This window comes from Colossoma macropomum, unplaced genomic scaffold (genome assembly GCF_904425465.1).
Source record: "Colossoma macropomum unplaced genomic scaffold, Colossoma_macropomum, whole genome shotgun sequence".
Taxonomy (NCBI): Eukaryota; Metazoa; Chordata; class Actinopteri; order Characiformes; family Serrasalmidae; genus Colossoma; species Colossoma macropomum.
The window spans coordinates 8,911,722-8,939,560 of NW_023494808.1; the positions used below are offsets into that span (position 1 = coordinate 8,911,722).

General features: G+C 43.3%; 1 protein-coding gene across 1 annotated transcript; it reads left to right on the forward strand.

Moving 5' to 3' along the window:
- Positions 1–787: 787 nt before the first annotated feature.
- On the forward strand, positions 788–27,124 carry vps54 (VPS54 subunit of GARP complex). Its single transcript, XM_036557301.1, is given in 23 exon segments — positions 788–944; positions 2,960–3,201; positions 3,909–3,990; positions 4,339–4,373; positions 5,113–5,244; positions 7,687–8,072; positions 10,717–10,843; positions 11,889–11,996; positions 12,755–12,810; positions 12,935–13,031; positions 13,688–14,058; positions 15,432–15,555; positions 16,478–16,659; positions 17,596–17,708; positions 19,133–19,173; positions 19,175–19,197; positions 19,700–19,805; positions 20,671–20,758; positions 22,637–22,758; positions 23,637–23,717; positions 25,526–25,633; positions 25,751–25,845; positions 26,699–27,124. Coding segments are annotated over 23 exon segments (2,982 nt in total). The 3' UTR covers positions 26,805–27,124.
- The last annotated feature ends 715 nt before the right edge of the window (positions 27,125–27,839 follow it).

Here is a 27,839-nt window from a genome sequence, read left to right on the forward strand (position 1 = left end):
TGTTTCTAATAAAGTGGCCAGTGAGAGGAAGAACAAAGTAGGTGTTTCTAATAAAGTGGCCAGTGAGTGGAAGAACAAAGTAGGTGTTTCTAATAAAGTGACCAGTGAGTGGAAGTCCAAGGTCGGTGTTTCTAATAAAGTGACCAGTGAGTGGAAGTCCAAGGTAGGTGTTTCTAATAAAGTGTCCAGTGAGTGGAAGTCCAAGTAGGTGTTTCTAATAAAGTGGCCAGTGAGTGGAAGTCCAAGGTCGGTGTTTCTAATAAAGTGTCCAGTGAGTGGAAGTCCAAGGTAGGTGTTTCTAATAAAGTGGCCAGTGAGTGGAAGTCCAAGGTCGGTGTTTCTAATAAAGTGACCAGTGAGTGGAAGTCCAAGGTAGGTGTTTCTAATAAAGTGGCCAGTGAGTGGAAGTCCAAGGTAGGTGTTTCTAATAAAGTGGCCAGTGAGTGGAAGTCCAAGGTAGGTGTTTCTAATAAAGTGTCCAGTGAGTGGAAGTCCAAGGTAGGCGTTTCTAATAAAGTGACCAGTGAGCGGAAGTCCAAGGTAGGCGTTTCTAATAAAGTAATCCCTTCTCTTCTGCAATATTCTCTCTCTATTTGTATATCAACCACTGAATTATCCAGAAATTTTGAAAAATCAATGGAACTCCCCTTCAACACAGCTGGTTAAAGAAAGCTTAGCTTTGAGAAACTCACATTTGCACTCTCTCTCTCTCTCTCTCTCTCTCTCTCTCTCTCTCTCTCTCTCTCTCTCTCTCAGCTGGCTGCTGGTGTGAGGTTGCCGCTCTGCGATGGCGTCTGGGCCGGGCTCGTCACCGATGGCCCAGTCCAGCATGGCCGGCAGCGGCGCTGACGGGCTCTTCCGAAAGCCCAAAGATCTGGCCAGTTCCTCCAGATACTACAGACCCCCCCGCTCACTCCCTGACGTCTGCCCCAAGGAGCCCACCGGTGAGGAGGAGTAGCTCGGAGTTGATGTTTCTCAGAAAGCGATAGTTTAGCGAAAAATCAGATCCACTCAGTTTTACTCTAAGCCCAAATGTAGCCGGTCAGCTGAGACATGCTTGACGTCTGAAGTTTGGTTCTGTGGTTTCACGCTGGAGCTACCAGGCTAACGAATAATGGGGCTTTATACTCCACCAGTTAGCGTCATGCTGACTGTGTGCCTGAATCTCCAGTAGACTTGACTGTGTGGTTTCTGACACTGTATGAACTTGAACACGTGTACATTCGCAAAGTGCGTCATACACTGTCAGAAACCACGTGAGCAAGTCTGGTAGAGCTCAACAACTCTACATGTTCTGAAGCAGGTGTGTGATGTAGGCGTGCAGTTAGCACAGTGCTGATTGCTATGCGTACAGTGCTGTGAAAAAGTATTTGCCCCTTCCCAATTTCTTCAAGTTTTTACACATTTGTCGCACTTAAATGTTTCAGATCATCAGACTAGGTTTAATATTAGACAACGATGACTGTAAAGTAAAACAAAATGCTGTTTTTTTTAAGTGATGATTTCATTTACTGAAGGAAAAACGCTGTTTCAGCCCTACCTGGCGCAGTGTGAAAAAGCAGTTGCCCTCTTAGCTACTAAATCAACCAGTTCACCGAATTCAGTTGACTATTGGGATCAGTTTCACTAGCCACACCCAGACATTTACTGTTGAATCTAGACATCGCTTAGATAGAACTTGCCTGGCAATGTGAAGCAGGTTAGGACGTCTTAAAAGGCAGCACGGGGGGGGGGTGATATAGATTGGGGTGATATAGATTAGTCTTTAATAAATAGAATGATCATTTAAAAGCTCATTTTGTTTGATTTTGTCTTATATTAAAATGAGTTGGATGATCTGAAACATTATAATGTGACAAATTAACAAAAATAGAATAAATCAAGTGAGGGAGCAAATACTTTTTCACAGCATTGTAAGCATCCATTACTTGGTAGCTACCTCAGCCTCATTGCTCCAGTGTAAATCTAAAGATATTAAGCTTCGTACACTAAACATGCCCTGACTGATTGACTTAATTTGACGTGGTGAGGGAAAATATGTACAGTCGTCCACAAAAGTTTAGGCGCCCCTTTTATAGTTGAAAATAAAACACATCCTCTGTAGAGAGCACACTTCTGCACATTTCAGTGCACATTTACTTTTTTTTTGATGAATTTAGCATATTTGAAGGAAAAAAAACAAAATGTGGCCTGTGCAGAAGTTATGGTACATTTTTATATTTTTTTCATTGTTAAAAGGCCCGATGTCCTCAATTTTTCAATGTTTTTTGTGGTTTCTGTGGTTTTACTTTCATTCATTTTTTCATGACTGTTTTTCAACCTCTCTTCATCCGTTACATTTAAACAGGATGTTTTTGTTACCATGCCTATAAGACGTATGCATGTAAATGATTGGCTGGTCTGTATTTTTGCCTCATTCAAAAAGGAGAGCAGGCTGAAACATCCCTTTTTCTTCAGTGTGAATGAGCAGAGCTAAATAGCTGTTGGCTGAGTAGGCGGAGATACGTAATGCATTGGTTTTCATCACGTCACAGACGCAGTAGATTCAAAACGGCTGTTTTTTGATGCCTAGTTTCCATGTCTGCACTGGGGAGTTCATGGTAAACTTACCATGTTTACAAACTGTAAGAAAAAAAGTAAGAAAAGTTAGATTTTTCCATCATATGGGTCCTTTAGACCCAGCAAATAAATAGAAATTGTGCACTAAAATTTGCTGGGAAAAGCCAAAATTAAACCTTTTCCCTGTAGAGGATGTGTTTACTTATTTTCATGTAGAAAATCAACAAAACATAATGATCCGGCTTTTACACACCGCTGGATTTTAGCCTTTAAAGCTGCAGTTGGACCCCAGAATGACTGGTAAATCTTATATAAAGCTAAGTGACAACATTCTTCGATAGCCATAGTTTTGCGGTCTTACTGCGCTCTAAACTACATTTCCCATGATGCCCTTGTGCAGGGGATGCGCGGGGTCTCTGTGAGGGTCCATCGGTGGTGTCGGATCAGCACCAGTGGACGGTGTATAATTCTAAAGTGAACCTGCCGGCGGCCCTAAACGACCCGCGGCTCGCCAAGCGCGAATCCGACTTCTTCACTAAGACATGGGGGCTGGACTTCACCGAGACGGAGGTGATGCCTTCGTTCTACCTGCCCAACATAACGGCCGAACACTTCAACGCATACCTGCAGGACACCGCTCAGGTAACACCGACGCTTAAATACTTTTACCTTCACACACACATTTTTTAAACTGAAAGAGCAAAACCGTTTCTTTTTGGTTACTGAGTCCATGCTTTTCATTTGCCTTGCGTAAGGAAGGAGAAAGTCAAAGGAGAATAAGTGGGGAAAAGACAGGAGGTTGAAAAAGTAGAAAAGATGATTAAAGAACACAGAGAAAACTAGGACTCCTGACGACGAGAGGTGGTGACAGTCTGGGTGGTCTGCCATCAGGTCTGCAGTTAAAGCTGTCAGATTTGAAAGACAGGAGAAAATCGAGCCCCATTCTTCCGTTACTGAGAAAAGGAAATGTAAAAATCATACGAAGAAGCTGCTGGTGTTTCTCAGAGCGATGGACTGACCACCCCACAGTCCAGACCTCGACGTCACTGAATGTGTTTGGGATTATTTGGATTGCGAGAAGCAGAAAATGCAACCAACTTCTAAGAACTTTAGAGGCGTTAGAGGAAACACATCCCTGCGGATTTTGAAAAACTGCAAGTGAGTCTATTGAAAAGAGTAGAAACTGTAACACAGGCGAAGAGTGAACACACTACAGAAAATATGACGCTGTATTTCGTTGTTGAGGCTTCTGTGTAAATGTAAATTTGGTTTCTGCTTTTTTACTTCATAATGAAAAAATAAATAGACTGTATTTAATGACCCCTTTGTTTGCTTGTTGTGTGTTGCAGAGGGAGAAAATCCATGAGAGGTGTAAAAATATTTGTCCCAGTAAAGACGATCTCTCTCTCTCCAGCATCACAAACAACCACGGTATGCAGCAGAGTGGTACGACAGCCGTGTGACAAAGAAAGCCCCTTGTTACACAAACAAATTGTTGTGCAAGTTGCTGTAGTCAGTGTAATTAAATTCAGTTCATCATATGTAATAAAATTTAATATAAATTTAATTTCCATTTGCTCAGTTATGATCAAATGGAAAAACAGCTTAAATCAGTGTCATGACTGAATATAGTTTGTGTGTATTTGATAATTACAGTAAGGAGCAGCAGTGATGGTGGTGGTGGTGGTGGTGGTTGTATTGGTTGTATGGACAGTGTAAGTAATGGTTACTGTATGAAAGCTGTGTGTATAAGATATTGAAACACTGCTCTTCTCGTAGATAAAGCCAAAGAGGAGCTTGACCAGGTGCCCAAGGTAAGAACTGAGTTTTCTGCCTTTCTGCTCATCCGTCTTTCTGTCCATTAATTCATCAGTCCGTCTTTCTTTCCATTCATGCGTTTATCCGTCTGTACTTCCATCTGTCTGACCATCTATACATCCATGTCTGTCTTTCCATCCATCCATCATCTTTTTCTCCATCTGTCTGTCTCGCCATCTGTCGATCTCCAAGTTTCAGTCCGTCCGTTCATACGTCCATCTTTCTGTCCACATGTTGGTCCGTCTGTCCACATCCATCCATCCATCATGCTCTCCATCTATCCATCCATCTGTCTGTCCATCGGTTTGTTCAACTTTCTGTTCGTATGTCTGTCCTTCCATCCATATTTCTGTTTATTCATCCACGTGTCCATCTGTTGGTCCATCCATCTGTCTGTCTCTCCATTCATCCAACTTCACGTCCATATGTCTGTCCATCCATCCCTCATGCTGTCCGTCTATCCATCCATCCATCATGCTCTCCATCTATCCATCCATCTCTCTTTCGTTCCATATGTCTGTCCTTCCGTCCATTTTTCTGTCCATCTGTCCTACTTTTTGTCCTCATGCCTGTTCATCCAACCAGTCTTTATGTCCATCTGTTCATCTGTCATCTGTCTATGTATCTGTCTGTTGATTCATCAGTCTATCAGTCCATCTGTCCTTCATCTCTCTCTCTGTCCATCCATCTGTCCCATTATGTTTATTTTGGTTCCTCTGTGTTTGTCCTCTTCAGATTTTCATGAGGCCGGACTTTGTGCTGAACGACCCCGCCACCTTCAATGCTGTGTTGCCGTGGTCACATTTTAGCGTTGCTGGGGGGAAGAACAGTCGGGACGGTGCGTCGTCACGGTTACTGCAAGAGAAGGTATCCATAAGTTCACTTATGTCATTGGTTGATCACACACTAGTTACAGCCGTAGCCCGTATCTCAGCCTGTGGAGCTGTCGCTGTGTAATGTGTCCCAAACAGGGACACGAGACAAAACTCAGCCTTCTGGTGTTTATTTATGAATCATCAGTTACATTTAGGTAAAACTGTAAATTTGATCTGTCACTTTAAGCCACACTGAGGATCGTCCAGTATGAATGATCCAGGTGGACAGTTGTGGTGTGAGTTTCGTTGTGTGGCTCAGAGTGAAGTCCTGTTTTTGAAGTTCATTCCTGAGCTCATATTTACCTTTGGCTCATTTTAAACAGCAGCTCATACCTGAAATACTTCTGACCGGAAAACCACATGCCTTCACATCTTTCTGTTTCACTCTGTCTCTGCCAGGCTTTTGTTTTCTCTTTCATTTTCTCTCTCTCTCTTTCTCTCTGTTCAGTTTAAGATGGCGTTATTCTCCTGACTGTATGCAGTACAATGTTGCCAAAGCAGTTGGTTAAAGGTTTTTTAATTCATTTTTCATTCTTTGTGCACTTTATCTCCCTCTATCTCCCTCTCCCTCTATCTCCCTCTCTCTCTATCTCCCTCTCTCTATCTCCCTCTCTCTGTCTCCCTCTCTCTGTCTCCCTCTCTCTGTCTCCCTCTCTATCTCCCTCTCTCTATCTCTCTCTCTATCTCCCTCTCTCTGTCTCCCTCTCTATCTCCCTCTCTCTATCTCCCTTTCTATCTCTGTCCCTCTCCGCCTCCATCTCTCTCTTACCGTCCCTCCATCGCCCTCTCTCCCTGCCTCCCTCTCTCGTCGTCCGTCCATCTCCCTCCCTCTGCCTCCCTCCTTTGCTCTGTCTCCCTCTCTTGCCATCCCTCTTTCCCTCCACCTGCCTCTCTCACCCTCCCTCCACCTCCCTCTTTTGCGACGTCTCCCTCTCTTGCCATCCCTCTCTCTGTCTCCCTCTCTATCTCCCTCTCTCTATCTCTCTCTCTATCTCCCTCTCTCTGTCTCCCTCTCTATCTCCCTCTCTCTATCTCCCTTTCTATCTCTGTCCCTCTCCGCCTCCATCTCTCTCTTACCGTCCCTCCATCGCCCTCTCTCCCTGCCTCCCTCTCTCGTCGTCCGTCCATCTCCCTCCCTCTGCCTCCCTCCTTTGCTCTGTCTCCCTCTCTTGCCATCCCTCTTTCCCTCCACCTGCCTCTCTCACCCTCCCTCCACCTCCCTCTTTTGCGACGTCTCCCTCTCTTGCCATCCCTCTTTCCCTCCACCTGCCTCTCTCACCCTCCCTCCACCTCCCTCTTTTGCGACGTCTCCCTCTCTTGCCATCCCTCTTTCCCTCCACCTGCCTCTCTCACCCTCCCTCCACCTCCCTCTTTTGCGACGTCTCCCTCTCTTGCCATCCCTCTCTCTGTCTCCCTCTCTATCTCCCTCTCTCTATCTCTCTCTCTATCTCCCTCTCTCTGTCTCCCTCTCTATCTCCCTCTCTCTATCTCCCTTTCTATCTCTGTCCCTCTCCGCCTCCATCTCTCTCTTACCGTCCCTCCATCGCCCTCTCTCCCTGCCTCCCTCTCTCGTCGTCCGTCCATCTCCCTCCCTCTGCCTCCCTCCTTTGCTCTGTCTCCCTCTCTTGCCATCCCTCTTTCCCTCCACCTGCCTCTCTCACCCTCCCTCCACCTCCCTCTTTTGCGACGTCTCCCTCTCTTGCCATCCCTCTTTCCCTCCACCTGCCTCTCTCACCCTCCCTCCACCTCCCTCTTTTGCGACGTCTCCCTCTCTTGCCATCCCTCTTTCCCTCCACCTGCCTCTCTCACCCTCCCTCCACCTCCCTCTTTTGCGACGTCTCCCTCTCTTGCCATCCCTCCCTCCCTCCCTCCATCCATCCATTCGTCTCTCCCTCCCTCTGCCTCCCTCCTTTGCTCTGTCTCCCTCTCTTGCCATCCCTCTTTCCCTCCACCTGCCTCTCTCACCCTCCCTCCACCTCCCTCTTTTGCGACGTCTCCCTCTCTTGCCATCCCTCTTTCCCTCCACCTGCCTCTCTCACCCTCCCTCCACCTCCCTCTTTTGCGACGTCTCCCTCTCTTGCCATCCCTCCCTCCCTCCCTCCATCCATCCATTCGTCCCTCCCTCCCTCCATCCATTCCTGCATCTGTCCCTCCCTCTCTCTGTCTCCCTCTCTTTCACTCGGTCTCACTTTCTCTCTCTCTCCCTCCTCTCTCGGTCTTTCTTTCTCGCCCTCCTTCCCTCCCTTTATCTCTCTCTTTCTCTCCCTCCTTCTATCTTTTTTTCTCTTTCTTGCCCTCCTTTCCTCCCTTTATCTCTCTCTTGCTCTCCGTCCTTCTATCTTGCTTTCTCTTCCTCCCTCTCCATATCTCTCTCTCTCTCTCTCTCTCTCTCTCTCTCTCTCTCTCTCTCTCTCTCTCTCCATCACTCCTGTAGTTGAGTCACTATCTGGACGTTGTAGAGGTCAGTATTGCTCGTCAGATCTCTCTGCGCTCCGAGGCGTTTTTCCACGCCATGTCCTCCCAACACGAGCTGCAGGACCGTCTGCGGGAGACGGAGGTTGCCGTGGCGACGCTGCGGGCCCGGACGGCAGCAATGCAGCGGGTGATGTGCCGCGGGCCGCTCCAGGCGCTGAGGGACGCCGTGACCCGCAGCAACTGCGCAAAACTGCACGGAAAGCTGAAGCTGATGGCAGCGGTGCAGCAGACGCAGCCCACGGTGCAGTTACTGCTGTCCACCTCAGAGTTCGTGGGGGCGCTAGAGCTCATCGCCACCACCAAGGAGGTGCTGCAGCAGGAGCTACAGGGCATCCACAGTTTCAGGTAAACACACACACACCTTGTCAGGACATGAGATCACAGATTCACTGCATGGCCAGAAGTATGTGGACACTCCTTCTGATCAGTGAGATAGGCAGTTATTGGGAATTGGAAACATCAAGGAGCAGCAACAGTTCAGCTACACGAGCTCATAGAACGTGACTAGTGAATACTGAAACGTGTGGTGGATAAAAATTGTCTGCCCTCGGTTGCAACACTCCCTACCGAATTCCAGCCCACCTTTGGAAGCAGCATCAGTACAAGAACTGTTCGTCGGGAGCTCCATGGATTTGTGGTGGATGGGCAACCGCACTCAAGCCTAAAGCTGGCTTTACATGGTGAAACCTTTATGCACCTAGTTGCATGCAGTGAGTTCAACATAACTTTGTGCAACTTGACAGACAGAGAGGAAGCAATTCAAAAACCACCAAAGTTGCATGCAACACGTTCCGTTACTCCACTAGAGTTAGCAGCTCATTTTTCGGTACACCATATTGTTCTCGCTATCAAGTCATCCGTGAGGTGTTGTTTACATCTTCACAGCATTTTTGTCATCTTAATAACGTTTTCCAGCTGTCTTTGCCATTTTTTTCTAGATACACTCACCGAGCACTTTATTAGGTACACTTTAATAATAATAACACTGGGTAGGGCCTTCCTTTGCTCTCGAAACAGCCTCAGTTCTTCATGGCTTTGATTCCACAAGATGTTGGAAACATTCCTTTGAGATTCTGGTCGATATTTACCTGACTGCATCGTGCAGTTCATGCAGATTTTTCAGGTGCGACTTCTAAAATCTTAACAGATGTCAAAAACGAGAGCATCACAGTGCCTTAGTGCCAGGTTCTCACAGAATTTCTTGTCTTTTTGTCGTGAGGTCGCTCACACTAGACGACAAGTCAAAGAGAGAGTATTACACTCATAACGAGTTTGGGCTACAAATAAGAACTCAAACTCCCAGATCATCTCAGATCACATGACACAAAGCTAAACATACTGGACCTGTTTGTGCTTTTGTGCGCAGTGAACTGGTGATTAATATGTGGTGAGAAATGCTGATTTCACAGTGAGAGCTGGAGAAATGTTGCACTACAAACTGGTAGCTGAACTGAAAGGGTAAAGATCTGATGTCTGGATCAACATTATAATCATGATATCGACTCTTATCTGCCGGTGTTTTACACGCAGCTCCTCTGTCTCAGCGCTCTGCTGTTAGGGCGGTGTGCGTGGACGTCTCTCCGCCTGTTTCTCCGCTCTTCTAGCTCTCTGATTGGCTGTTGTTTGACCAACAGGCTGTTGGTTGCTTCCGACCTGGAGAATCGCTTCAGACTGGGAAAATTTAGTGCAAGGGGCCATTCGGGCTTAAAATCGGGCAAAAAATCGTGTAGTGTGTGTCCAGCCTAACACGTCCCAAAGGTGTTCTATTGGATTTAGTTTCGGTGACTGCCGCTGAAGAGCACTGAGCTCATTGTCATGTTCATGAAACCAGTTTGAGACGCCGTTTGCTTTGTAACATGGTGCATAATCCTGCTGAGAAGATGGTAAATTGTGGCCATGAAGGGAAACACATGATCAGCAACGGTAAGTAGGTTGTGCCGTCTCATTCCAGATGAGTCTGAGCTCTGTGTGAATTAGGGGTGTCATAGATCCCCATAACAGCAGGCTAAAGAAGAAAGAACAATACATGCTGGAACAAGCAGCCTTTTAAAAGGCCCTTTGCTTGAGCTGGCTAATTAAAGGGGAACTCCACCGATTTTTCAACATTTCTGCGTAATGTCAACACAATCATTCAGAGTGGTTTGGGGGCAGTCGTGGGCTGGAGGTTAGGCAACCAGCCCTGTGACTGGAAGGTTCGATCCCCTGAGCTGACAGTACGAGACTGAAGTGCCCTTGAGCAAGGCACCCAACCCCCAACTGCTCCCTGGGCGCTGTGGATGGGGCTGCCCACCACTCCGGGCAAGTGTGTCATTGCCCCCTAGTCTGTGTGTTCACTAGTGTGTGTGGGTGTTTCACTGCACGGATGGGTTAAATGCGGAGGTGAGTTGTGGGACTAATAAGGCTCACTTAATCTAATCTTAGTCTTTGTTTTATGGAAACTTACAGAGTCAGAACCGTTCACAGTGGTGGTGATAGGAACCAGACGTCTGAGGAGTTTAGCGCCTCTAAAAACTCCCTCACAGAAAGAAAGTTACTACATTAAATTGTTATGAGTGCACTGCCTGGTGTCCGAGGCCTTGTTTTCTAGTAGTTTTGTGGTAAAATGTGGGTCTAAAACGTGTTTTAATCAGTTTGTTTTAATCCATTCATGGTGGAGGGATACATGAGTGGTGTTCTAAGGCAAAATAGTCCCCAAAGGAAACTTAATTTTTCTGACTGACCATTATTTTACTTTATAATGTTACAAAAAGCCCTCAGAAAACAAGTGTAGGATCACTGGTGGTTTTGATGGCTATATTTGCATTGTGGTCATGGGGACTCCTGGTTCCTATCAGCACCACTGTAAAGAATTCAGAGTCGGTAAGTTTCTCCACAGTGAACCATTTCACACCAAACCACTCTGAATGACTTTATTTGTATAACTCACATTTGAGAAACTCACATTTGCTCTCTCTCTCTCTCTCTCTCTCTCTCTCTCTCTCTCTCTCAGGCACTTAGGTTCTCAGCTGTGTGAGATGGAGAAGCTGATTGATAAGATGATGGTGGCAGATTTCACTACCTATTCCAGAAGTGACCTCAACCGCTCCTTCGAGGACGACAGCCAAGTGCTAGAAAAGGTACGGCTGCAGAAAATCCCCCTTTCTTTTTCCATTTTACTGTAGCCTGCATCTTGTTTGTTTGTGTTTGTATGTTTGTTCAGTTATTTCTCCTCATTCATACTGAAGCTCCCTGTTTTAAAGAAGCACAGACATTTTTACTGGACACACTGATGAAATTAGTTCACTTGAGCACAAAGCTCCTGTATGAACAGACCGGAACTCTTACATCTTAGCTGTATGACACAGACATCACTGCACTAAGCTTCCTGAAGCCACCAAAGCCTTAAAATAAACTGAACTGTTGTTAGAAAGTATGTGCTCCCCCTCATCTTTGGGCGCTCCAGTGGTTTTGGGAGAGCCACTTCAGAGCAGTGAGGCCTGTATGTAGGTCAGTGGGTGAAGTGTGTGGGCCTACTCTGGTTTTGAGTTTGAAACTGTGGCTGTGTTTGATTTAGGTGCCAAACCGCAAACCGGCAAATGAGAAGGTTGGTGTTTTGTTCTGAATCAGCACGTTTGTGAATTGGTACCAGTATCAAACGAAAACAATTACAGTCGCTGTGATTCTCTAAATGTTCTGATCGGTCATGTTAATCATTCCCTACTGATTACAGTGTGACTGCAAACAACTGATCCCTGAAATGAACCTGAATTGATTGATTTAGGTAGTGTTTAAATATGAAGGTATGATTGTCATGACAGGATTTTTGTAAATCTGAAAAAAAAATTGATCATTGTCTCATCGCATGTCTGAGTGTGTTTCAGAAGGTTATTAAACATTACATATAAATATATCAGTGCCGGAACGCCTGTGTGTGTGTGTGTGTGTCAGGATCAGGTCTTTGTGTTCGTAGAGCAAGGATCAGAAATATACATTCTGTTTGCACAGAGGAAGCTTGTGCAACTCAGTTGTACATTCCTGATCCTTTACTTTGAATCAAGTATGATTGTCGTGTTTTTGTAATTTGAAAAATTATCTGACTGAATGAATTTCATAAATTTTGACATTGCATGAAGAACAATGGTACTTATGCTGAGTGAATCACTTGGTGTTTGTGTGTTTCAGGACCGTCTGCAGTCTCTGGTGTTTGGTTTACTGAGGCAGAGGAAGCTGGATTTTTTGGATATTTACAGTGAGGAGATGATGCAGGCGGCCAAAGGCATCGTCAGACAGGTAGTAACACACAACAGAAGTGTAGAAATGGACTGATGCGTTGATCTGAAGGTGCTGATTCAATTTTGAAGTGTGATAATTCATTGTATTAATATTCAGTCAAGTATGGGTCGGGCTGAAAAATATACTGTTTATTAATTGTTATCGTGATATTAGTGTAATATTGATGTCACAGACGGCTGCGATATGCAAATGAGCCTCTGTCCAATCACAGTGTTTCTGTGTTGTGTGCTGTGAGCATCCTGGCCGATTGCAGTTATTCTGTGGGTGTTTGGATGACTTTCCATGATCCAACAAATTATTTTGGTTAACTAATAATGCATTAATTTTTAGGTCTGTTGCAATCACAGTACTTGGCCAATAACAGTTTGTTGTGCACGAACATTTTGAAGTGTGACATTTTTATAGAAATATGATATATTTTTTTTTATATGTTGAGAACTGAGGACATATAAAGCTTAGTGTATTGTTTTTAATCTATATTGCCCTGCTGTATAAATGATTCATACTGTCACGTTTGTGTATTCAATGCATTTTGTACCAAAGTAATCTAATTGATTCCAAATGTGGTGAAATTTAAGATTTTATGATGCATTTAATGGTTTCCTAAAGAATCTTAATTGAGTCAAGTCACTGTGAACTTGGTCACAAAACAAAAGCCATCTCTGCTCTGTGATGCACAGAGAGTTTTGACCCTGCTTGAGATTTGATTTATTACTAGAACTTAAAACTGTGTTTTCCTTTGCTTTCTTGTCCAGTGTGTGCTGAGATCTGTGTCTCAGATTGAGGAGATCGACACAGACGCTGTGGTGAAGTGAGTAGCTTTCCAGTGATGAAACCAGTATATCTAACATTGATTCTAATACGTTGCAGTTTGAGTGTGTGAGGTTCTTGTATGTGTTTGTGCTAAACTGTTGTATAATGTTTATGTGTTACAGGCTTCAGGATCAGATGAGGTTGATGACGTTTGCTCAGTGGTTCGAGCTGCTGCAGAACGTGTTTGAGCATTTTGTGCTCTTCCTCACGAGGATCAAGGTACGTTAGCCACGTTTAAACTCTTTGGTCCCATCCACACAAATCCGGATATTCTTTAAACCGTTGTTTTTTGCCGTCCACACGGGAATGGCATTTATATTCGCTGAAGAAAGAGATTTTTGAAACCGCTCTCTGGTTTTCAGCGTTTCTTGTGGACAGGAAAAACACAGCTTTTTGAAAACGCTGACATCATGCCGTTAACTCATTAAACTTGCAGGACTCATATGAATGATGACTGGGTTGTTTCTGTGGAGCTGATAAAATGGACAATGAGCGTAGAAACAGGGAGGTGGTCATAATGTTATGCCTGATCTGTGTATGTATAGAATAACACAAATGTAGGTTCTCTTGAGCAAGAGTGTGTTTTATTTGTGACACAGAACCAAAGATTTTACCAAAGTGAAATATTAAAAAGTGAAATGTATAAATGATCAGGACTTCTAAGATAGTTAGGTTAGATAGAGTTAGTATGGATACCGGTACTCTGTATCGATCAGTACTTAAGGATCGGGTATGGTATTGGAATAAGTGGTATCAGTGCATCCCTCCTGCGGTGTTTGTAACGCTGCCGTCACGTTGTTAGAAAATCTCTATTGTCACTTCAAAGTGCGCTTCATGCACTGTTTGTGTAACTGTTTTGCACTGTGTGTTTTCAGGCCACTCTCAGCGTGATCCGTAACGTCGTACTGGAAGTCCTGGACAGCTGCCAGAGAAACCGGCTGGTCGACGCATCTTCTGCGGTTGCCCACGGCGGGGAAAACGAAGACGAGGATGAGGAGGATTCCGGAGGCTCGGGTCTTCGTCCCGGAGAGGCGGAGCTCGCATACCTCACTCACGAGGGGCTGTTCATCAGTGACGCGCTAAACGAAGCGGAACGCCGCAGCAGCGCAGCCACGCAGGCGAAAACGCAGACACGCGTGGAAACTTCCGGAAGCGACTCGGCCTCAGGAACCACAGAGTCGTCCTCCAGCAGAGAGCACACCTCCAACACTACCTCCTCCCTGCCCACAGGGGGCACCATCTCAATGTGAGTCACTGTAGTTACAGGGGGTTGCACAGGCTAATATTTTATCTCGACAGTCACAGTGAAGGTCTAATGGGCTTGTTAATGTCATGTAGCTTCATGCCCATTTAAGAGGGTCCAGGTCTAAACAGGAAAATGAATAGCGTTTTCGAAAATCTCTGCTCTGCAGTAAAATTGATACGTTTTTCTTGTGTCTTTTATTTTTTCTCTAAATGTCATTGGATCATCTCTGTTATGAGGTTGTTAAGGAGTCAATCTGAATACTTTTATGAAGTTGAACCATGTTGAATGATAGTTCAGTGACCAGTCACGTTTACCCACGTTCCTCCTCAGCCCAGGTGTTTTCGATCAGCCACGACATATTTGGTGTTTGAAATTTGCTGATTTATTTTTACGCTGAGGCTACGAGGCTGTTGTAGCTAACAGCAATGCAAGCTTTTATAACATGTTGTTCTCTACAAAAGTATAGACAAAGGCCCAATCCCATTTCACCCCTCGCCCCCACCACTCAGCCCTTACCCCTCTGTTTTGCGCGTTCACGTCTAGGGGTAGGGTGTCCCCGTTCTTGGTGAGATAGAGGGGTGGGGCGAAGTGTTTGGGCTACATGGTCCTCCAAACCAAAGAAACCCACAAATGTGAGAATTTTCTCTGTTAAATAAATTACAGTATCCACTGTATTATCTCAGTTTAATGTCAGTGAGGAGCTGAACTTTACCCTCCTCTGCTGTCACTGCAGACTGGCAGGGTTGCCTACAGAGCAGCGCTGGTAGCTGTTAATGAAGTGATGCTCTTCTTTTTGTTTATTTATTTTTTATTTTTTAATTTGAGGTTTGTTGCATTTCGTAGGCCAAGATTTCAGCCACTACCGCTTGTAACTCAGTTCCAAGGGGTCAGGGTGACACTCAAAAACAAGGGGTAGGGGTAAAAAGAAGAAATGGGTCTGGGCCGAAATTTAAGCTTGCAATTGCGGCTGCTGCTGTTTTTTAGCCACACTAATGTACTTTTGTCCAGTTTTATAGATAAGAGTGTGGATGGATAACAGTGTAGGTAACATTTTTTGTAGCGTGAAAGTACTTAAAGCGCTGAAAGTACTAAAGGGATACTTTAGCCTAACTTTTGTCTGCACTTTTGTCTAAATTCATAGATTACATTGTGTTATACTGTGTCAAAAACCACATAAACCTGTCTTTTAGTGCTGACTGAACACCTCTTCACTTGCTACTTGGTGCACATTTTTCCATTACTTGTTAGCTACATTAGCCTTGTAGCTCCAGTGCAAAACTAAAGAAGCAAACTTCAGACACCAGATATGTCCTGGCTTATCCACTACATTTAAAGCAATGGGGGGAAATCATTTTTTTTGGTTTGATGTGTAGTGAGGACTTGATGCCATCTGATCTGGAGCTGGGCCGAGTGGCCAACAACATCCAGGAGCTTCTCTACACCGCCTCAGACGTCAGCCATGACCGCTGTGTGAAAGTCCTGCTGGCTAAAGCCAAGGTACATACATACATACTGCACTGTGCAAAAGTCAGAGACCACACTTCATTTATTTAGTTCTCAGTCAAATCAGCCATTAGGTACAAGTTACTCATTTTTAGGAGATATTTCTGAGGAGGTTAGATATGATATTCCACTTGCATAAAGAAGTAGAAAGTTAAAGGGAAACAAGTAAAATAAAAATAGGATTTTTCAAAACTAGATTTAAAAAAAATGATTAAAAGATCCAGTTACAGTGGGACTTTTAACAAGCTCCTGCATGACCTGATAGCCCACCAAAACTGTCCCCATCAGATAAACAGAGGAGAAAATCAAGCTCCACTCTTGATTCAGATCTGAAAACATCCACAGGAGTTTCTGTCCATCCTTCCACTGTGAGACACTCAGCACTATGAGTCTGAAAGGATGTGTAGCTGTTGGACTGACCACCCCAGAGTTCAGACCTCAACATCACTGAATGTGTTTGGGGTTACTCAGCTTGTGAGAAGCAGAAAGTGCAACCAACTGCTAAAACTGAACTTTAGAAATGTGGAAAAATATAAGATTTTTTTTTTTTAAATTGAAAGCAAGTCTCCTGAAAAGAATAGGAGCTGTAATAAAAGCAAAGCGTGAACTGCTTTCTGACTTTTTTTCAATTTTATTAATTAAATTTTACTTAATGGCCGTTTCAATTGGAAATGATCAGGCTCATCTAGCAATGTATAAGGCATATTATTAATAGTAATTAAAAAATGATATGTCAGGGTGCTTCACAATCATAAATACAACAAAAAATAAATTAAAATAATGACATTAAGAGTTTTCTGAAATTAAAGGAATGCCCTTGAATATTCTTACATTATAGGAGTGAGAAATTGAAGTCTGTCCAGCGTTTAAGGGTTTAAATAAAAGGGTAAAGATGTGCTTTTCTCTCTGTCGGCAGGACGGCTCTCTGGAGCGCTTGAGCTCTGCAGAGTTTGTGTGCGTGAGCCGTGCGGTGGAGGGTTTTGTGAAGGACACGGAGGCTCTGTGCTCCAGACGCAGCGTCAGTCTGAGGGGGGCGCTGCAGAGCCAGGCCAACCGCTTCGTCCACCGCTTTCATGAGGAGCGCAAAACCAAGCTGAGGTACCTGCATATGTATACACTGAGTTGCCAGTTTATTAGAAACACCTACCATATAGAAGCACTCTGTTGATTTATACCTACAAACTGCAGCTCATCTCTGCACAATTTATCAGCCCTCCAAACCCCCCAAACCACCCCCCCCTTAACGCATCTTAGAATAATATTAAACATCTTACAGGTTAAGTAAGATCTAAAACACGTACTAAAGCCTGGTGTGACTGACAAGATAATCTACCTCCATGAGACCCAGTACGATGCGAAACAACCAGAAGAGCTGGTGAGAAGAGTGTCTGATACATTGCCGGATGTAGAGTAATGTATTTCCTCATGGTATGGTGCCTTTTTGAGGTGAGGAGGCTTGTTTACATTAGAGAAGCAGAGACCTATGATCCCTGGAGTTTTAACTCCTTTCAGGCTCTTGTCAATGTAGTTTCACATGCTACAATTTTTTAGTGGAAAATGTTAGGAGTTTATTTTGTACATTACTCAGAAATGAAGGAGCTGTCATTCATACTGGGGACGTCATGTTCTTGTTTAACTGGACTTTCATGGTAAGAGTGTGGATCCTGTTAAAATACTGTCTACAGAACTGAATGTGCAGTATGACCCTTCTACTGCCAGTGCTGAAGTCTGTGGAGATTGCATGACTGTGCTTAATTTTATACGCACGTTAGCAAAGGGTGTGGCTGAAACACCTGAACTCAATAATTAGGAGGGAGTCCACATACTTATGGCTATGTAATGTATGTCAAACTGACCATTGATGAAGGGCCACAGGATGGCTAACACAAACTGTACACAACTGTACACCAGCGAGGTGGAGCTACATAAGAGGCGTTTCTGATAATGTGGCTATTAAGTGTACGTACGTAGTGCCGCATTCAAACACGCAGTTTTACTATGTATTTTACTATGTTTTATGTGTATGTTGTGCAGTCTGCTGCTGGACACTGAGAGGTGGAAACAGGCTGAGGTCCCGGCTGAGTTTCAGCACCTGGTCGACTCCATAGCAGACGGACACATCACGCTGCCCGAACGCAAACCTGCAGGTGTATACGCACACGCGCGCACACACACACACACACTCACTCACACTCACAAACACATGCACACACACGCTGCCATGTTTAGGTATAATTTGGGGATGTCACCAAGTTTTCACTAAATGAATACTACATGCTTTAATATGGTGTTTTCTGTTCATTAAAGTAGTCATCCCTGTGGGGACCACAATTATGGTCCCTACGGATCTGGAGGTCCTCAGTTTGTTGATGGACTAATTCCAACACTGACATCAACACAACGTCACAATACATTTTTGTCACAGAATTCATAACTTTCACATGTATGTATGTATTTATTTATTTATTTATTTATTTAGGAAATTTCCTTTTTTTTTTCTTTGGTCATTGTCACTGTCCCCAAAAAAAGGCAGCAGTATTTGTTTAAGTGATAAATGGCACAAATAATTTTCTTAGAAGACGTAAAGTGAATTAAAAAATAAACAAAAGTTGTCAAAAAATAAAAAAAGCAAAAATAAAGTTTAAGATTATGAGGCTACGTCTCAGAACTAACTGGGAGGGGATTTTCTTACATGGCTCAGTCACTCCCAGCAAACAATCCAGGACTCTGTACAACCAAATAGTGGCGCAGAGCTGAAGCTGTTAACGTCCCTTTGAAGAGAGTTTTCTTTTTCACCCGTTCAGAGTAGCCACTTAGCAGCTGCTAGAATCCTGTGGGGAGAAGTGGCTGCTGAGTCTGGAGTTTTCTCCCCCAGGCTGAGGTGCTTCCTAGTCTCCAGCTTCTAAATAAAATTTTCCATTCCACTTTAAATGCTTCCACTTTCACAGCTTGATTCTAAGTGTTATTCTACTTGAGTAAAGAAGAGTCTTAGAATCATACTTAACCACCAAACACCCTGGTCTTTACCATTTATACTTGGAGCACTTAACAATAAATAATAATTAAAGATTCTCTTATGGTGGTTGTTCGTAACATGCCACAGTCAGCATTCTTCACAGTGTACAATCATATGTTTCACAATAAAACAATCAGCTTTGTTTGAAAATGTCGTCATTTTTTAGGTTTTATGTTATTGAATTGATTCCGTACTTTTAAGTACTGGTTCCAGATGTTTGACCGGTAGAGTACATCAAAATTATTCTGCGTTAAAAACATAGTTGGGCACCTTAAAGGAAAACACTAACAAAGACACATGCGCACACTGCCTCAGCATAAACATGCACAATAAACATGCACAATCGCACACAAACACAGGTGCACCTGACTTACACCTCACCCAGGACACTCTAATATAGCTTGGTCTGCAACATCTACCTGCCATTATCTACAACAATCTCCTAATCTCAGATCATATAAACAGAGTTTAGTGCTCAGATAAGCGGTGTGTCACGTTGCTGGACGGGCATGGATCGATAAACTGTTCACTCATCGACTGTTGACTTCTTTGCAGGTACAGAGGACAAGAAGCCCAGTGATTTCCTGCTGGTTGACAGGGCAGAAATATGCCGTCGTCGGGTGAGTTTCCTGGCAAAACTCCTCAGTTGACTCCACCCACAGACGTTTTCTGTAGTAGCAACTCTTGGTACGTCAGATATACTTTACAGGAGGCTGGGAAAAGTCCCATTTAACTAATGGGAAAATCAAGGAATTGACCAGTTACATTGTGGTCAATGAAACTGTGTGTTATGTTTTTCCTCTCCTTGACTTGTGAGGTGTCTTGGAATAAAAATGTAAGTATGTATGCTTAAAGACAGCTATTCAGAAGTCAAATTACAGAAACAGCTAAGAAAAAAAAAAAATCAATATTTGGCATTTACACCCGACTGCAGCACAGTTTGTGGGTTCTGTCAAACTCATGCAGAGTGATGCTGCAGAACATGATGAATAGCATGTTAAGTGCTTTAAAAGTTTTAGTCCAGACTGAAACCTGGAAGTGAAAGAGGAAGCGTCTGTGTTCATGTCTGATTTTTCTCATGGTCCTGAATGCTGACCTTTCCCCGTTGTTCCATTGTGTCAGGACGGTGCTGCTGCTGATCCGGATCTTTCTGGAATACTGCCAGTGTGTGAATGACATCCCGTCCATCACCACGGACATGCTCACACGCCTCTCAGACCTCCTCAAGGTGAGTGAGATGATATGTATGTGCATGAAAGAACAAAGAACATATCAAACACAGAGTAGAGAAGCTAACCTGCATAATTTTTAATATGGATACACAAAAATTTCAGCCATTTCAGCTGAAAATTTTGGCAGAAATGTAAAGAAAAATGAGTTTACACATCCCGTACAGAGACACTCTTCTGCACATGAATTTAAGTTTTTGTGAAAAAAAAATTGGCCTGTTTAACTAACCTTAAAGTAGAGCTGCAACAGTTAATCGATTAATCGATTAGTTGTCGCCTATTAAATTAATCGGCAGCTACTTTCATAATCGATAAATCGAATTTTTTTTTTTTTAAGAAAAAAGGTAATAATGCTGATTCCTGCTTCTTAAATTGGAATATTTTCTGGTTTCTTTACTCCTCTGTGACACCAAACTGAATATCTTTGGGCTGTGGACAAAAAAAAAGACATTTATGGACGCCGTCTTGGACTTTGGAAAACACTGATCGACACTTTTGATCATTTTCTGACATTTTATAGGCCGAACAGCTGATCGATCAATCGAAAAAACAATCAACAGATTAATCGACAGTGAAAATAACCGTTAGTTGCAGCCCTACCTTAAAGTATATTCTCTCACTGGATGATACATTAAAATGATAAAACATGTCCCCTCACTGAGTGGTCTTGGGGGGGGTTACGTCAGCTTTCTGGTGGGAAGAAATCAAACGTCCCTGCAGGCCTGGGACTTTTCCCTGCGGGCCACGATTTTTGGCAGCGCTGCTCTAAAGGAGCTCGATTTAACTTCTCTTGCTCGTTTCATTTTGACGTGAGTCGACATTCTGTTCATTATGACGCTGCTGTTTTCTTTTCCATGGCAACAGCACTTCAACTCGCGGAGCTGTCAGCTGGTGTTGGGGGCCGGAGCTCTGCAGGTGGTGGGGCTCAAAACCATCACTACTAAGAACCTGGGTAATCAGCACACAAACACAGCCTTCTCAAGTCACTGGTGTGCCCATATAAGGAAGTCCAAATCTAAACTGTTTTTTTTCTCTGTGGGGAAAAATGAATGGCATTTTGGAAAATCACTGCTGTCGTGTCCTGTGGTGAAAAAAATCCAGTCTCACTGGATCCTCTGCATTATGAGGTTGTTTAGCACTGAAAATATGAATAATGCTACAAGCTAGGCTAACAGGAGAGTAAGGAGTGAAACTCCAGCTGCTCCAGCTGTAGCCTACAACCGCAACTTAGCAAGCACACTTATCAAAGCTTGCTGGTTTGTGTGGGGTGTCGTGCTGAGGTTGCTAGTCTTAGGACGTCAGTTCAGTGTGCAGCAGTGAGTGCCTTTACATGCACTGATGCAATGATCTGATAACTGCAGATAAAATCAGATTTTCTCAGTAATCTGATCAACACATTTACATGCATGAGTAATCAGATAATGGGGGAAACTCCAGGTCTACATGAGTCAGGCAGTAATCAGATTTCTGCTTTACGTCCAGCCAATAAACTCACAGAGGAAGACGACGTGACATACTAATGTAAAACTCAAACTTCATGTTGCGGCTGAACATCGCACCACTTTACCTGAAACTGTGAACACGCATCATCTCGAAGATGAAGAATATTTAACTCCTTCATTTCGTCAAGCATGTATTTGGTTTCAGCGTCGCTCCTAGAGTGTTTTGCTGCGTCTCGCGGCGACCCTGCTAAGAAATCAGAGTATGCTGTTTACATGCCCACTTGAATAATCAGATATTATGATCGGATTATTAAGTGCTCACTCACTCAGTGTTAGCTTGCATGTTGTAATATTCATATTTCTGCTCTTTACCAATATCGTAATTCGGAGGATCTGGTGATGTATAAATGAAAAGTGTACATACGGCAAAACACATCAGCTTTGGGGCATTTTTGTTTACCATGAGATGCAACAGCATGTATTTTTTAAAATGCAGTTCATTTTCTTATTCAGAAAAGCAGCTTAACTTCAGAGTTTTTAATAAGGAAATGACACCAACTACAGAATGACGACATGACTTTGGAGGTCTGTGCAGTCGCTGTCACCATCAAGAACACACAACCTAAACAAACTTTTGCACCAAACCAGTTTGAAACCAATAAAAAAGTGCCGTAAAGCAGCAACAGAATATGTTTCTATGACTCACCATGAGCCTTTGACTGTTATTGTTATTAAAACAATTTAATGTCACATATTTTTGTTTGTTACTCTGAATTTAGTTACTTATTTCATGAAAAAAACTGATTTTCTCCCCTTTTTTTTCTTTTAGTTAAAGAGTTTGATGTAGTATGTAAACAGTTAAAGCTTCATAAACGTGTCATTCACTGCTGAGTCCATACCATCCATATATGGAAACTGAGGAGGTCTATTTTAAATTCGTTGCTTTTGGGATTTCACAAAAACTGACACATTGCATATACCCGCCTATTCAGCCTACAGCTGTTTAGCCCCGCCCACTCACCCTGAAGTTATAAAGAGTGTTTCAGTCTGGACTGCTTTCTGAATTAATCAGAACAGAGTTCATTTACATATCTTAGTCTTAAAGGCACAGTAACAAAAACAGCCTGTTTATTTCTAAGGGATAATTAGAGTCTGTGTAAAAATTAATTACAAAAACAAATAACAGATGTCAAAAGTGAACTTTAAGGCTGAAAAATAAATAAAATACAAGAAAAATCTAGGATTTGGACCCTTTTGGCATAAAAAGGTATTAAAAAGGAAAAAATCTAATGTTTTGTTTTACAAACTAGTTAATATTTCTGAAAAATATACCTACAATCACCTTCCTTCTCTGCTCATCTCTCTCTCTTTCTCTCTGACTCCTTCAGCTCTGGTGTCTCGCTGTCTGCAGCTTGTTGTTCACTACATCCCCATCATCAGAGCTCACTTTGAGACCAAACTGCAGCCCAAACAGTACAGTGTCCTGCGCCACTTCGACCATATCACCAAGGTAAACACGCACATTCACCCACTGTCTCAACACAGAATATATGCTGGATAAAATTTGGTCCCCACTAATGTCTGTTTTTCTTTATGTTCTCGATAAATCATTAGATTAGATCTTACAATGTCCTGACAGACAGTATCGTGCATTTTGGGGAAAAAATTACAAAATGTTTGAAAAATGTAGTTGTTTAAAGGTCTAATTTGACTCGTTTTAAAACCACGTTTTATAATTTGGAGAAACATTGTCACTGAATAGTTTCCTGCAGTGCCTCCTGGTGGTTAAACATGTTAAAATACAGTTGTTTTTGATGATTTTCTAAGTGAAAATAAGTGAACACATCCTCTAAAGAGGACGCACATCTGCACAATTTAATGCACATTTACTGTTCAGTTGCTGAGTTTGACGTTGGAAAAAATAATAAAGTATAAACTGTGGCCTGTGTAAACGTTATGGAACATTTTTATATTTACATCATATGTTAAATTCAGCAAATAAATAGAAACTGTGCAGTAAAATTTGCAGAAAATTACCATACTTAAGTGTGTTCTCTGTAGAGGATGTGTCACGTAGAAAACTAACAGAACATCATTTCACGAGGAGTGTTCAGACGTCTGCATGCAGCTATAATTACTCAGGTTAAAATAAACATCTTAAGTATTGAGTAACTCAGAGTTTCCTAGTACATTAAGCATGTATCAGCACAGGACATGTTTGTTAGACTCTGTTCTTTGCTTTCTGGATCCCTTCAGTCTAAAATAAAGTAATAAAGCTTTAAAGTGAGAAATGTGAAGCAGTAAAGAGGAAGTTCTACCAAACAGTGCTAATGCTTGAATGAAGTGTTGTTACGAATTAGCCTGATATGTGTTTATTTTCGTGTGTAGGATTATAATGACCACATTGCTGAGATTTCGGCTAAACTGGTGGCCATCATGGACGGTCTGTTCGAGAAAGTTCTGTCCAAGGTAAAAAAGCGCTTTTCACTTGGGTTGAAAGTATGACTTGATGAAGAAACAGACAAAATGCAGCCTTCGAGCTGGCTTCGGGCTACTGGCTGCTGTTTTTAGCTGTGCTAATGTCCTTTAGTCCATGTTTATAGATGATGTAATGTTCTACAGTGTCAGAAACCATAAGCAAGTCTGTTAGAGATCACTGAACAACTCCACACAGTTTGACACCAGTCTGTGGTGATTTAGACTTGCAGTTAGCACCGTGCTAATTAGCTCAGTAGCCACGTTAGCCTTTTAGCTCCAGTACAAATGTAAAGAAGCACCATACGTCTTCAGTACGTAACGAATTTCTGCATAATTCAGTGGTTGATATGTAAACAAAGTCATTCAGAGTGGTTTGATGTGAAATTGTTAATTCTGGAGAAACTTACCGACTCAGATCTCTTTACAGTGGTGGTGATGGGAACCAGGGGTCACAGTGTCTACAACACAGATATAGACACTTTATTTACTATCCAAAACCAAACCTACACAAGTCTTCTGAGTTTTTATAAGTAAAGCTGATGATGGTAAAATAGAGATAATTCTGAAAGGTTTTCTTTGGGGACTATTTTGCCTTAATGCCGTGCATGTGCACTGAATGGCCGAAAGTATGTGGACACTTGACCATCACACCTACATAAGCTTGTTGGACATCCCTTTCCAAAGCCATGGACATTAATATGGTGTTGCACCGCCTGACTCACAGTTGATGTTCCAGTTCATCCCAAAGGTGTTCAGTGGGGTTGAGGTCAGGGCTCTGTGCAGGCCACTGGAGTTCCTCCACACCAAACTCACTAAACCATGTCTTTATGGGCCTCCCTTTGTGCACAGGGGCTCAGTGATGCTGAAACAGGAAAGGACATTTCCCAAACCGTTACCACAAAGGTGGAATCATATAATTGTCTAAAATGTTTTTGTATTCTGTAGCCATAACATCACCCTTCACTGGAACTGAGGGGCCCAAACTCTGAAAAACAGCCCCAGCCCATTATCACTCCTCCACCAAACTTTACTGTTGGTGCTGTGTATTCCGGTAGGCAGCGTTCTCCTGGCATCCACCAAACCCAGATTCGTCCATCAGACTTCCAGATAGTGAAGCGTGACCCATCACTCCAAAAACATGTGCCCACTGTTCCAGAGTCGAGTATTGGCATGCGCTAGACTATGCACATATAATCTTAGGCTTGTGTGAAGCTGCTCAGGATTGGAAACCCATTTCATGAAGCTCCTGATTCACAGTTCTCGTGCTGATGTTGCTTCTAGAGGCGGTTTGGAACTCTGTAGTGAGTGACGGGCAATTTATACATGCTGTGCACTTCAGGGCTCATTGGCTTCACTCTGTGAGTTTGCGTGGGCTGCTGCTTTGTGGCTGAGTTATTGTTGCCCCTAGACACTTCCATTTCACAACAGTAGCACTTACACTTGACAGGGGCAGACCTACCGACACAGAAATGTCATGAATTAATTTAGGACTAAGGTGGCGTCCTAGAAAACAGCCATGTTGAGTCACTGAGCTCATCGGTACGACCCATTCTACTGCCTATCATGAAACATTGTCTCAGACATCAGGCAGCGTATTCAGAACCATTTAACATAATAACTTTCTGTGAGGGAGTTTTAGAGGTATTAAACTCTTCAGACGTCTGGTTCCCATCACCACCACTGTGAACAGTTCTGACTCAAAGTTTCTCTCGAACAGAGCATGGCTTTGTTTACATCCTAGCCTTTTATTGTAAAAATATAACTGGAATTCCGGTTTAATGATGCTTTGTTTCTTGCAGTATGAAGTAAAAGCTCCGATGCCATCGCTGTGTTTCCGTAATGTCTGCAAACAAATGGCCAAGATGCATGAGGCTATTTATGATCTCCTACCTGAGGAGCAGACACAGGTAGGTCTATTAACAGGCAAAGTCATAGCAGAACAGACGTAACATCCCCTCATACATATACATTTAACAAGTATGTGCCATTAGGGTGCTTTTCTGATCCCGTGCTTGTATGTGTAGATGTTGTTTCTGCGGATCAATGCGAGCTTTAAGATGCACCTGAAGAGGCAGCTATCTCGGTTGGGGGTCATAAACGATGGTGGTCCGCAGCACGGGTGAGTTAAAAATGAATTCCAAATGATACATTGCCTGTGAAGCAGATGTTCATCCCTAAAAACCTCAGTCACATCAGAAGAACTACACCTGATACATCCTAACAGTTCGACCTTTAAAGGTGCAGTATGTAATATTTAGTGGCATCTAGTGGTGATGTTGCAGATTGCAACCCACTGAATCCGCCTCCCTCACCCCTCCCTTTCCAAGCGTGTAGCAGAACCTACAGTGGCTGTCATGTCTTCTGCCATCACCTGTCCAGATTTAGTTTTGCTCCTTCATGTTTTTGCTTCTTTGATGACGAGAATTCACCCTCGCTCGCTTTTTCTTGTGCTAAATAATAAGTACGATCCTCTATTTGTCAATAATTGGGTTTTTACACTTCTCACAACAGCACCAGCACCAGCAGCCACTTCAACAGAAAAACATGAAAGGTGCTCTCCAGAGCCAGTGGTTGGTTTGTCCGTTCTGGGCCGCTGTAGAAACATGGTGGTGCAGAATGTTGGCAGAAGACCCGCTTCTATGTAGATATGAATGGCTCATTCCAGGCTAACCGAAACCCAACGATTCATAGTTGAAGACTATATTCCATTTCTGCTAATAGATCCCCCTAAATCTCACTCACTGCTTCTTTAACATGCATACAAAATAAATATCAAATGAATAATATACTGTAAATTTATATATTAAGACAAAAACTCTGTACTACAGTTTTTCAGTATGTTGAATGGGATTTTTACCGATGCTCTGTAAAGCTAGTGCACAGAGCTTGGATTGGTCCATTCATTCGTGTGTTGTTAGTCAAAATGTCACCAGATTACATGGTTCATGAACTCTCTCCTCCCCCATCTACAGGCTGGTGGTGGTGGACGTGGCTTTCTACACAGAGAACGTTCAGGCACTGCGCTCGCTAGAGCGTTTGGACTTAAACATGCCAGAGATCTGGGAGCAGAAGAGGTGATGACCCACAATGAGGCCATTAAGGGCCTTTGCACCTCCTCTGTCGCCATGGCGAACTGCCCCTCCTTCTTCCTCCTGCTTCTCCCTGAAGGAACTGAGGTCTGAGGCCCTACAGAAAGAGGGAAGTGAACGCTCTTTTGGGGGGGAACCAAACTTTTGTCAGATACTGAAGAAAACAAAAACACTTTTTACCTCCTTATCCAGACGCTCGCCTGCGCTCCGGCAGCTTCCTGCCCCAAAAAGAGTGCACCTCCCTGGGCTAGAGAAAATGGGACGGCCCCTGGAACTGAAAACGTTTGGTGGTGGTGGCGTAAAACCTCGTCTACTTTATCTACAGAAGGGCACAGCAGGGGTCAGCCTTTGGGGGACCAGATCAGGATAAGCTAAGTGTGGTTAAAGGAGTACTCTGGTGTTTTTCAACCTGATCTCTTTTTGCCTGCAGCATAAACTACAGCAAACAATGATTTCAACCCAACTCAGAAAAGAAGAGAAAACCTGTTGATTCAAAGGCGTTTATAGTAGAAGCCAATGGGCCAGTTTCTGGAGACCGTACATACAATAGAAACCAGTGGGCAGTTGCTCTAGAACCCAGTTGGCATTTCCTGTAGTATCTACTTATAATGAGAGCCAAGGGGCAGTTCCTGGAGAACATACTTACAATGGAAGCCAATGGGCAGTTTCTTGAGGACTGCTTAGAACCTAATGGGCAGCTGCAACAGTACCTGCTTATAACCGAAGCCAATGGGCCAGTTTCTTGAGAACATGCATACAATAGAAACCAGTGGGCACTTGCTTTAGAACCCAATAGGTAGTTGCTATATTATCTACTTATAATGAGAGCCAATGGGCAGTTCCTTGAGAACATACATACAATGGAAGCCAGTGGGCAGTTGCTCTAGAACCCAACAGGCATTTCCTATAGTATCTACTTATAATGAGAGCCAAGGGGCAGTTCCGGGAGAACATCCTTACAATGGAAGCCAATGGGCAGTTTCTTGAGGACTGCTTAGAACCTAATGGGCAGCTGCTATAGTAC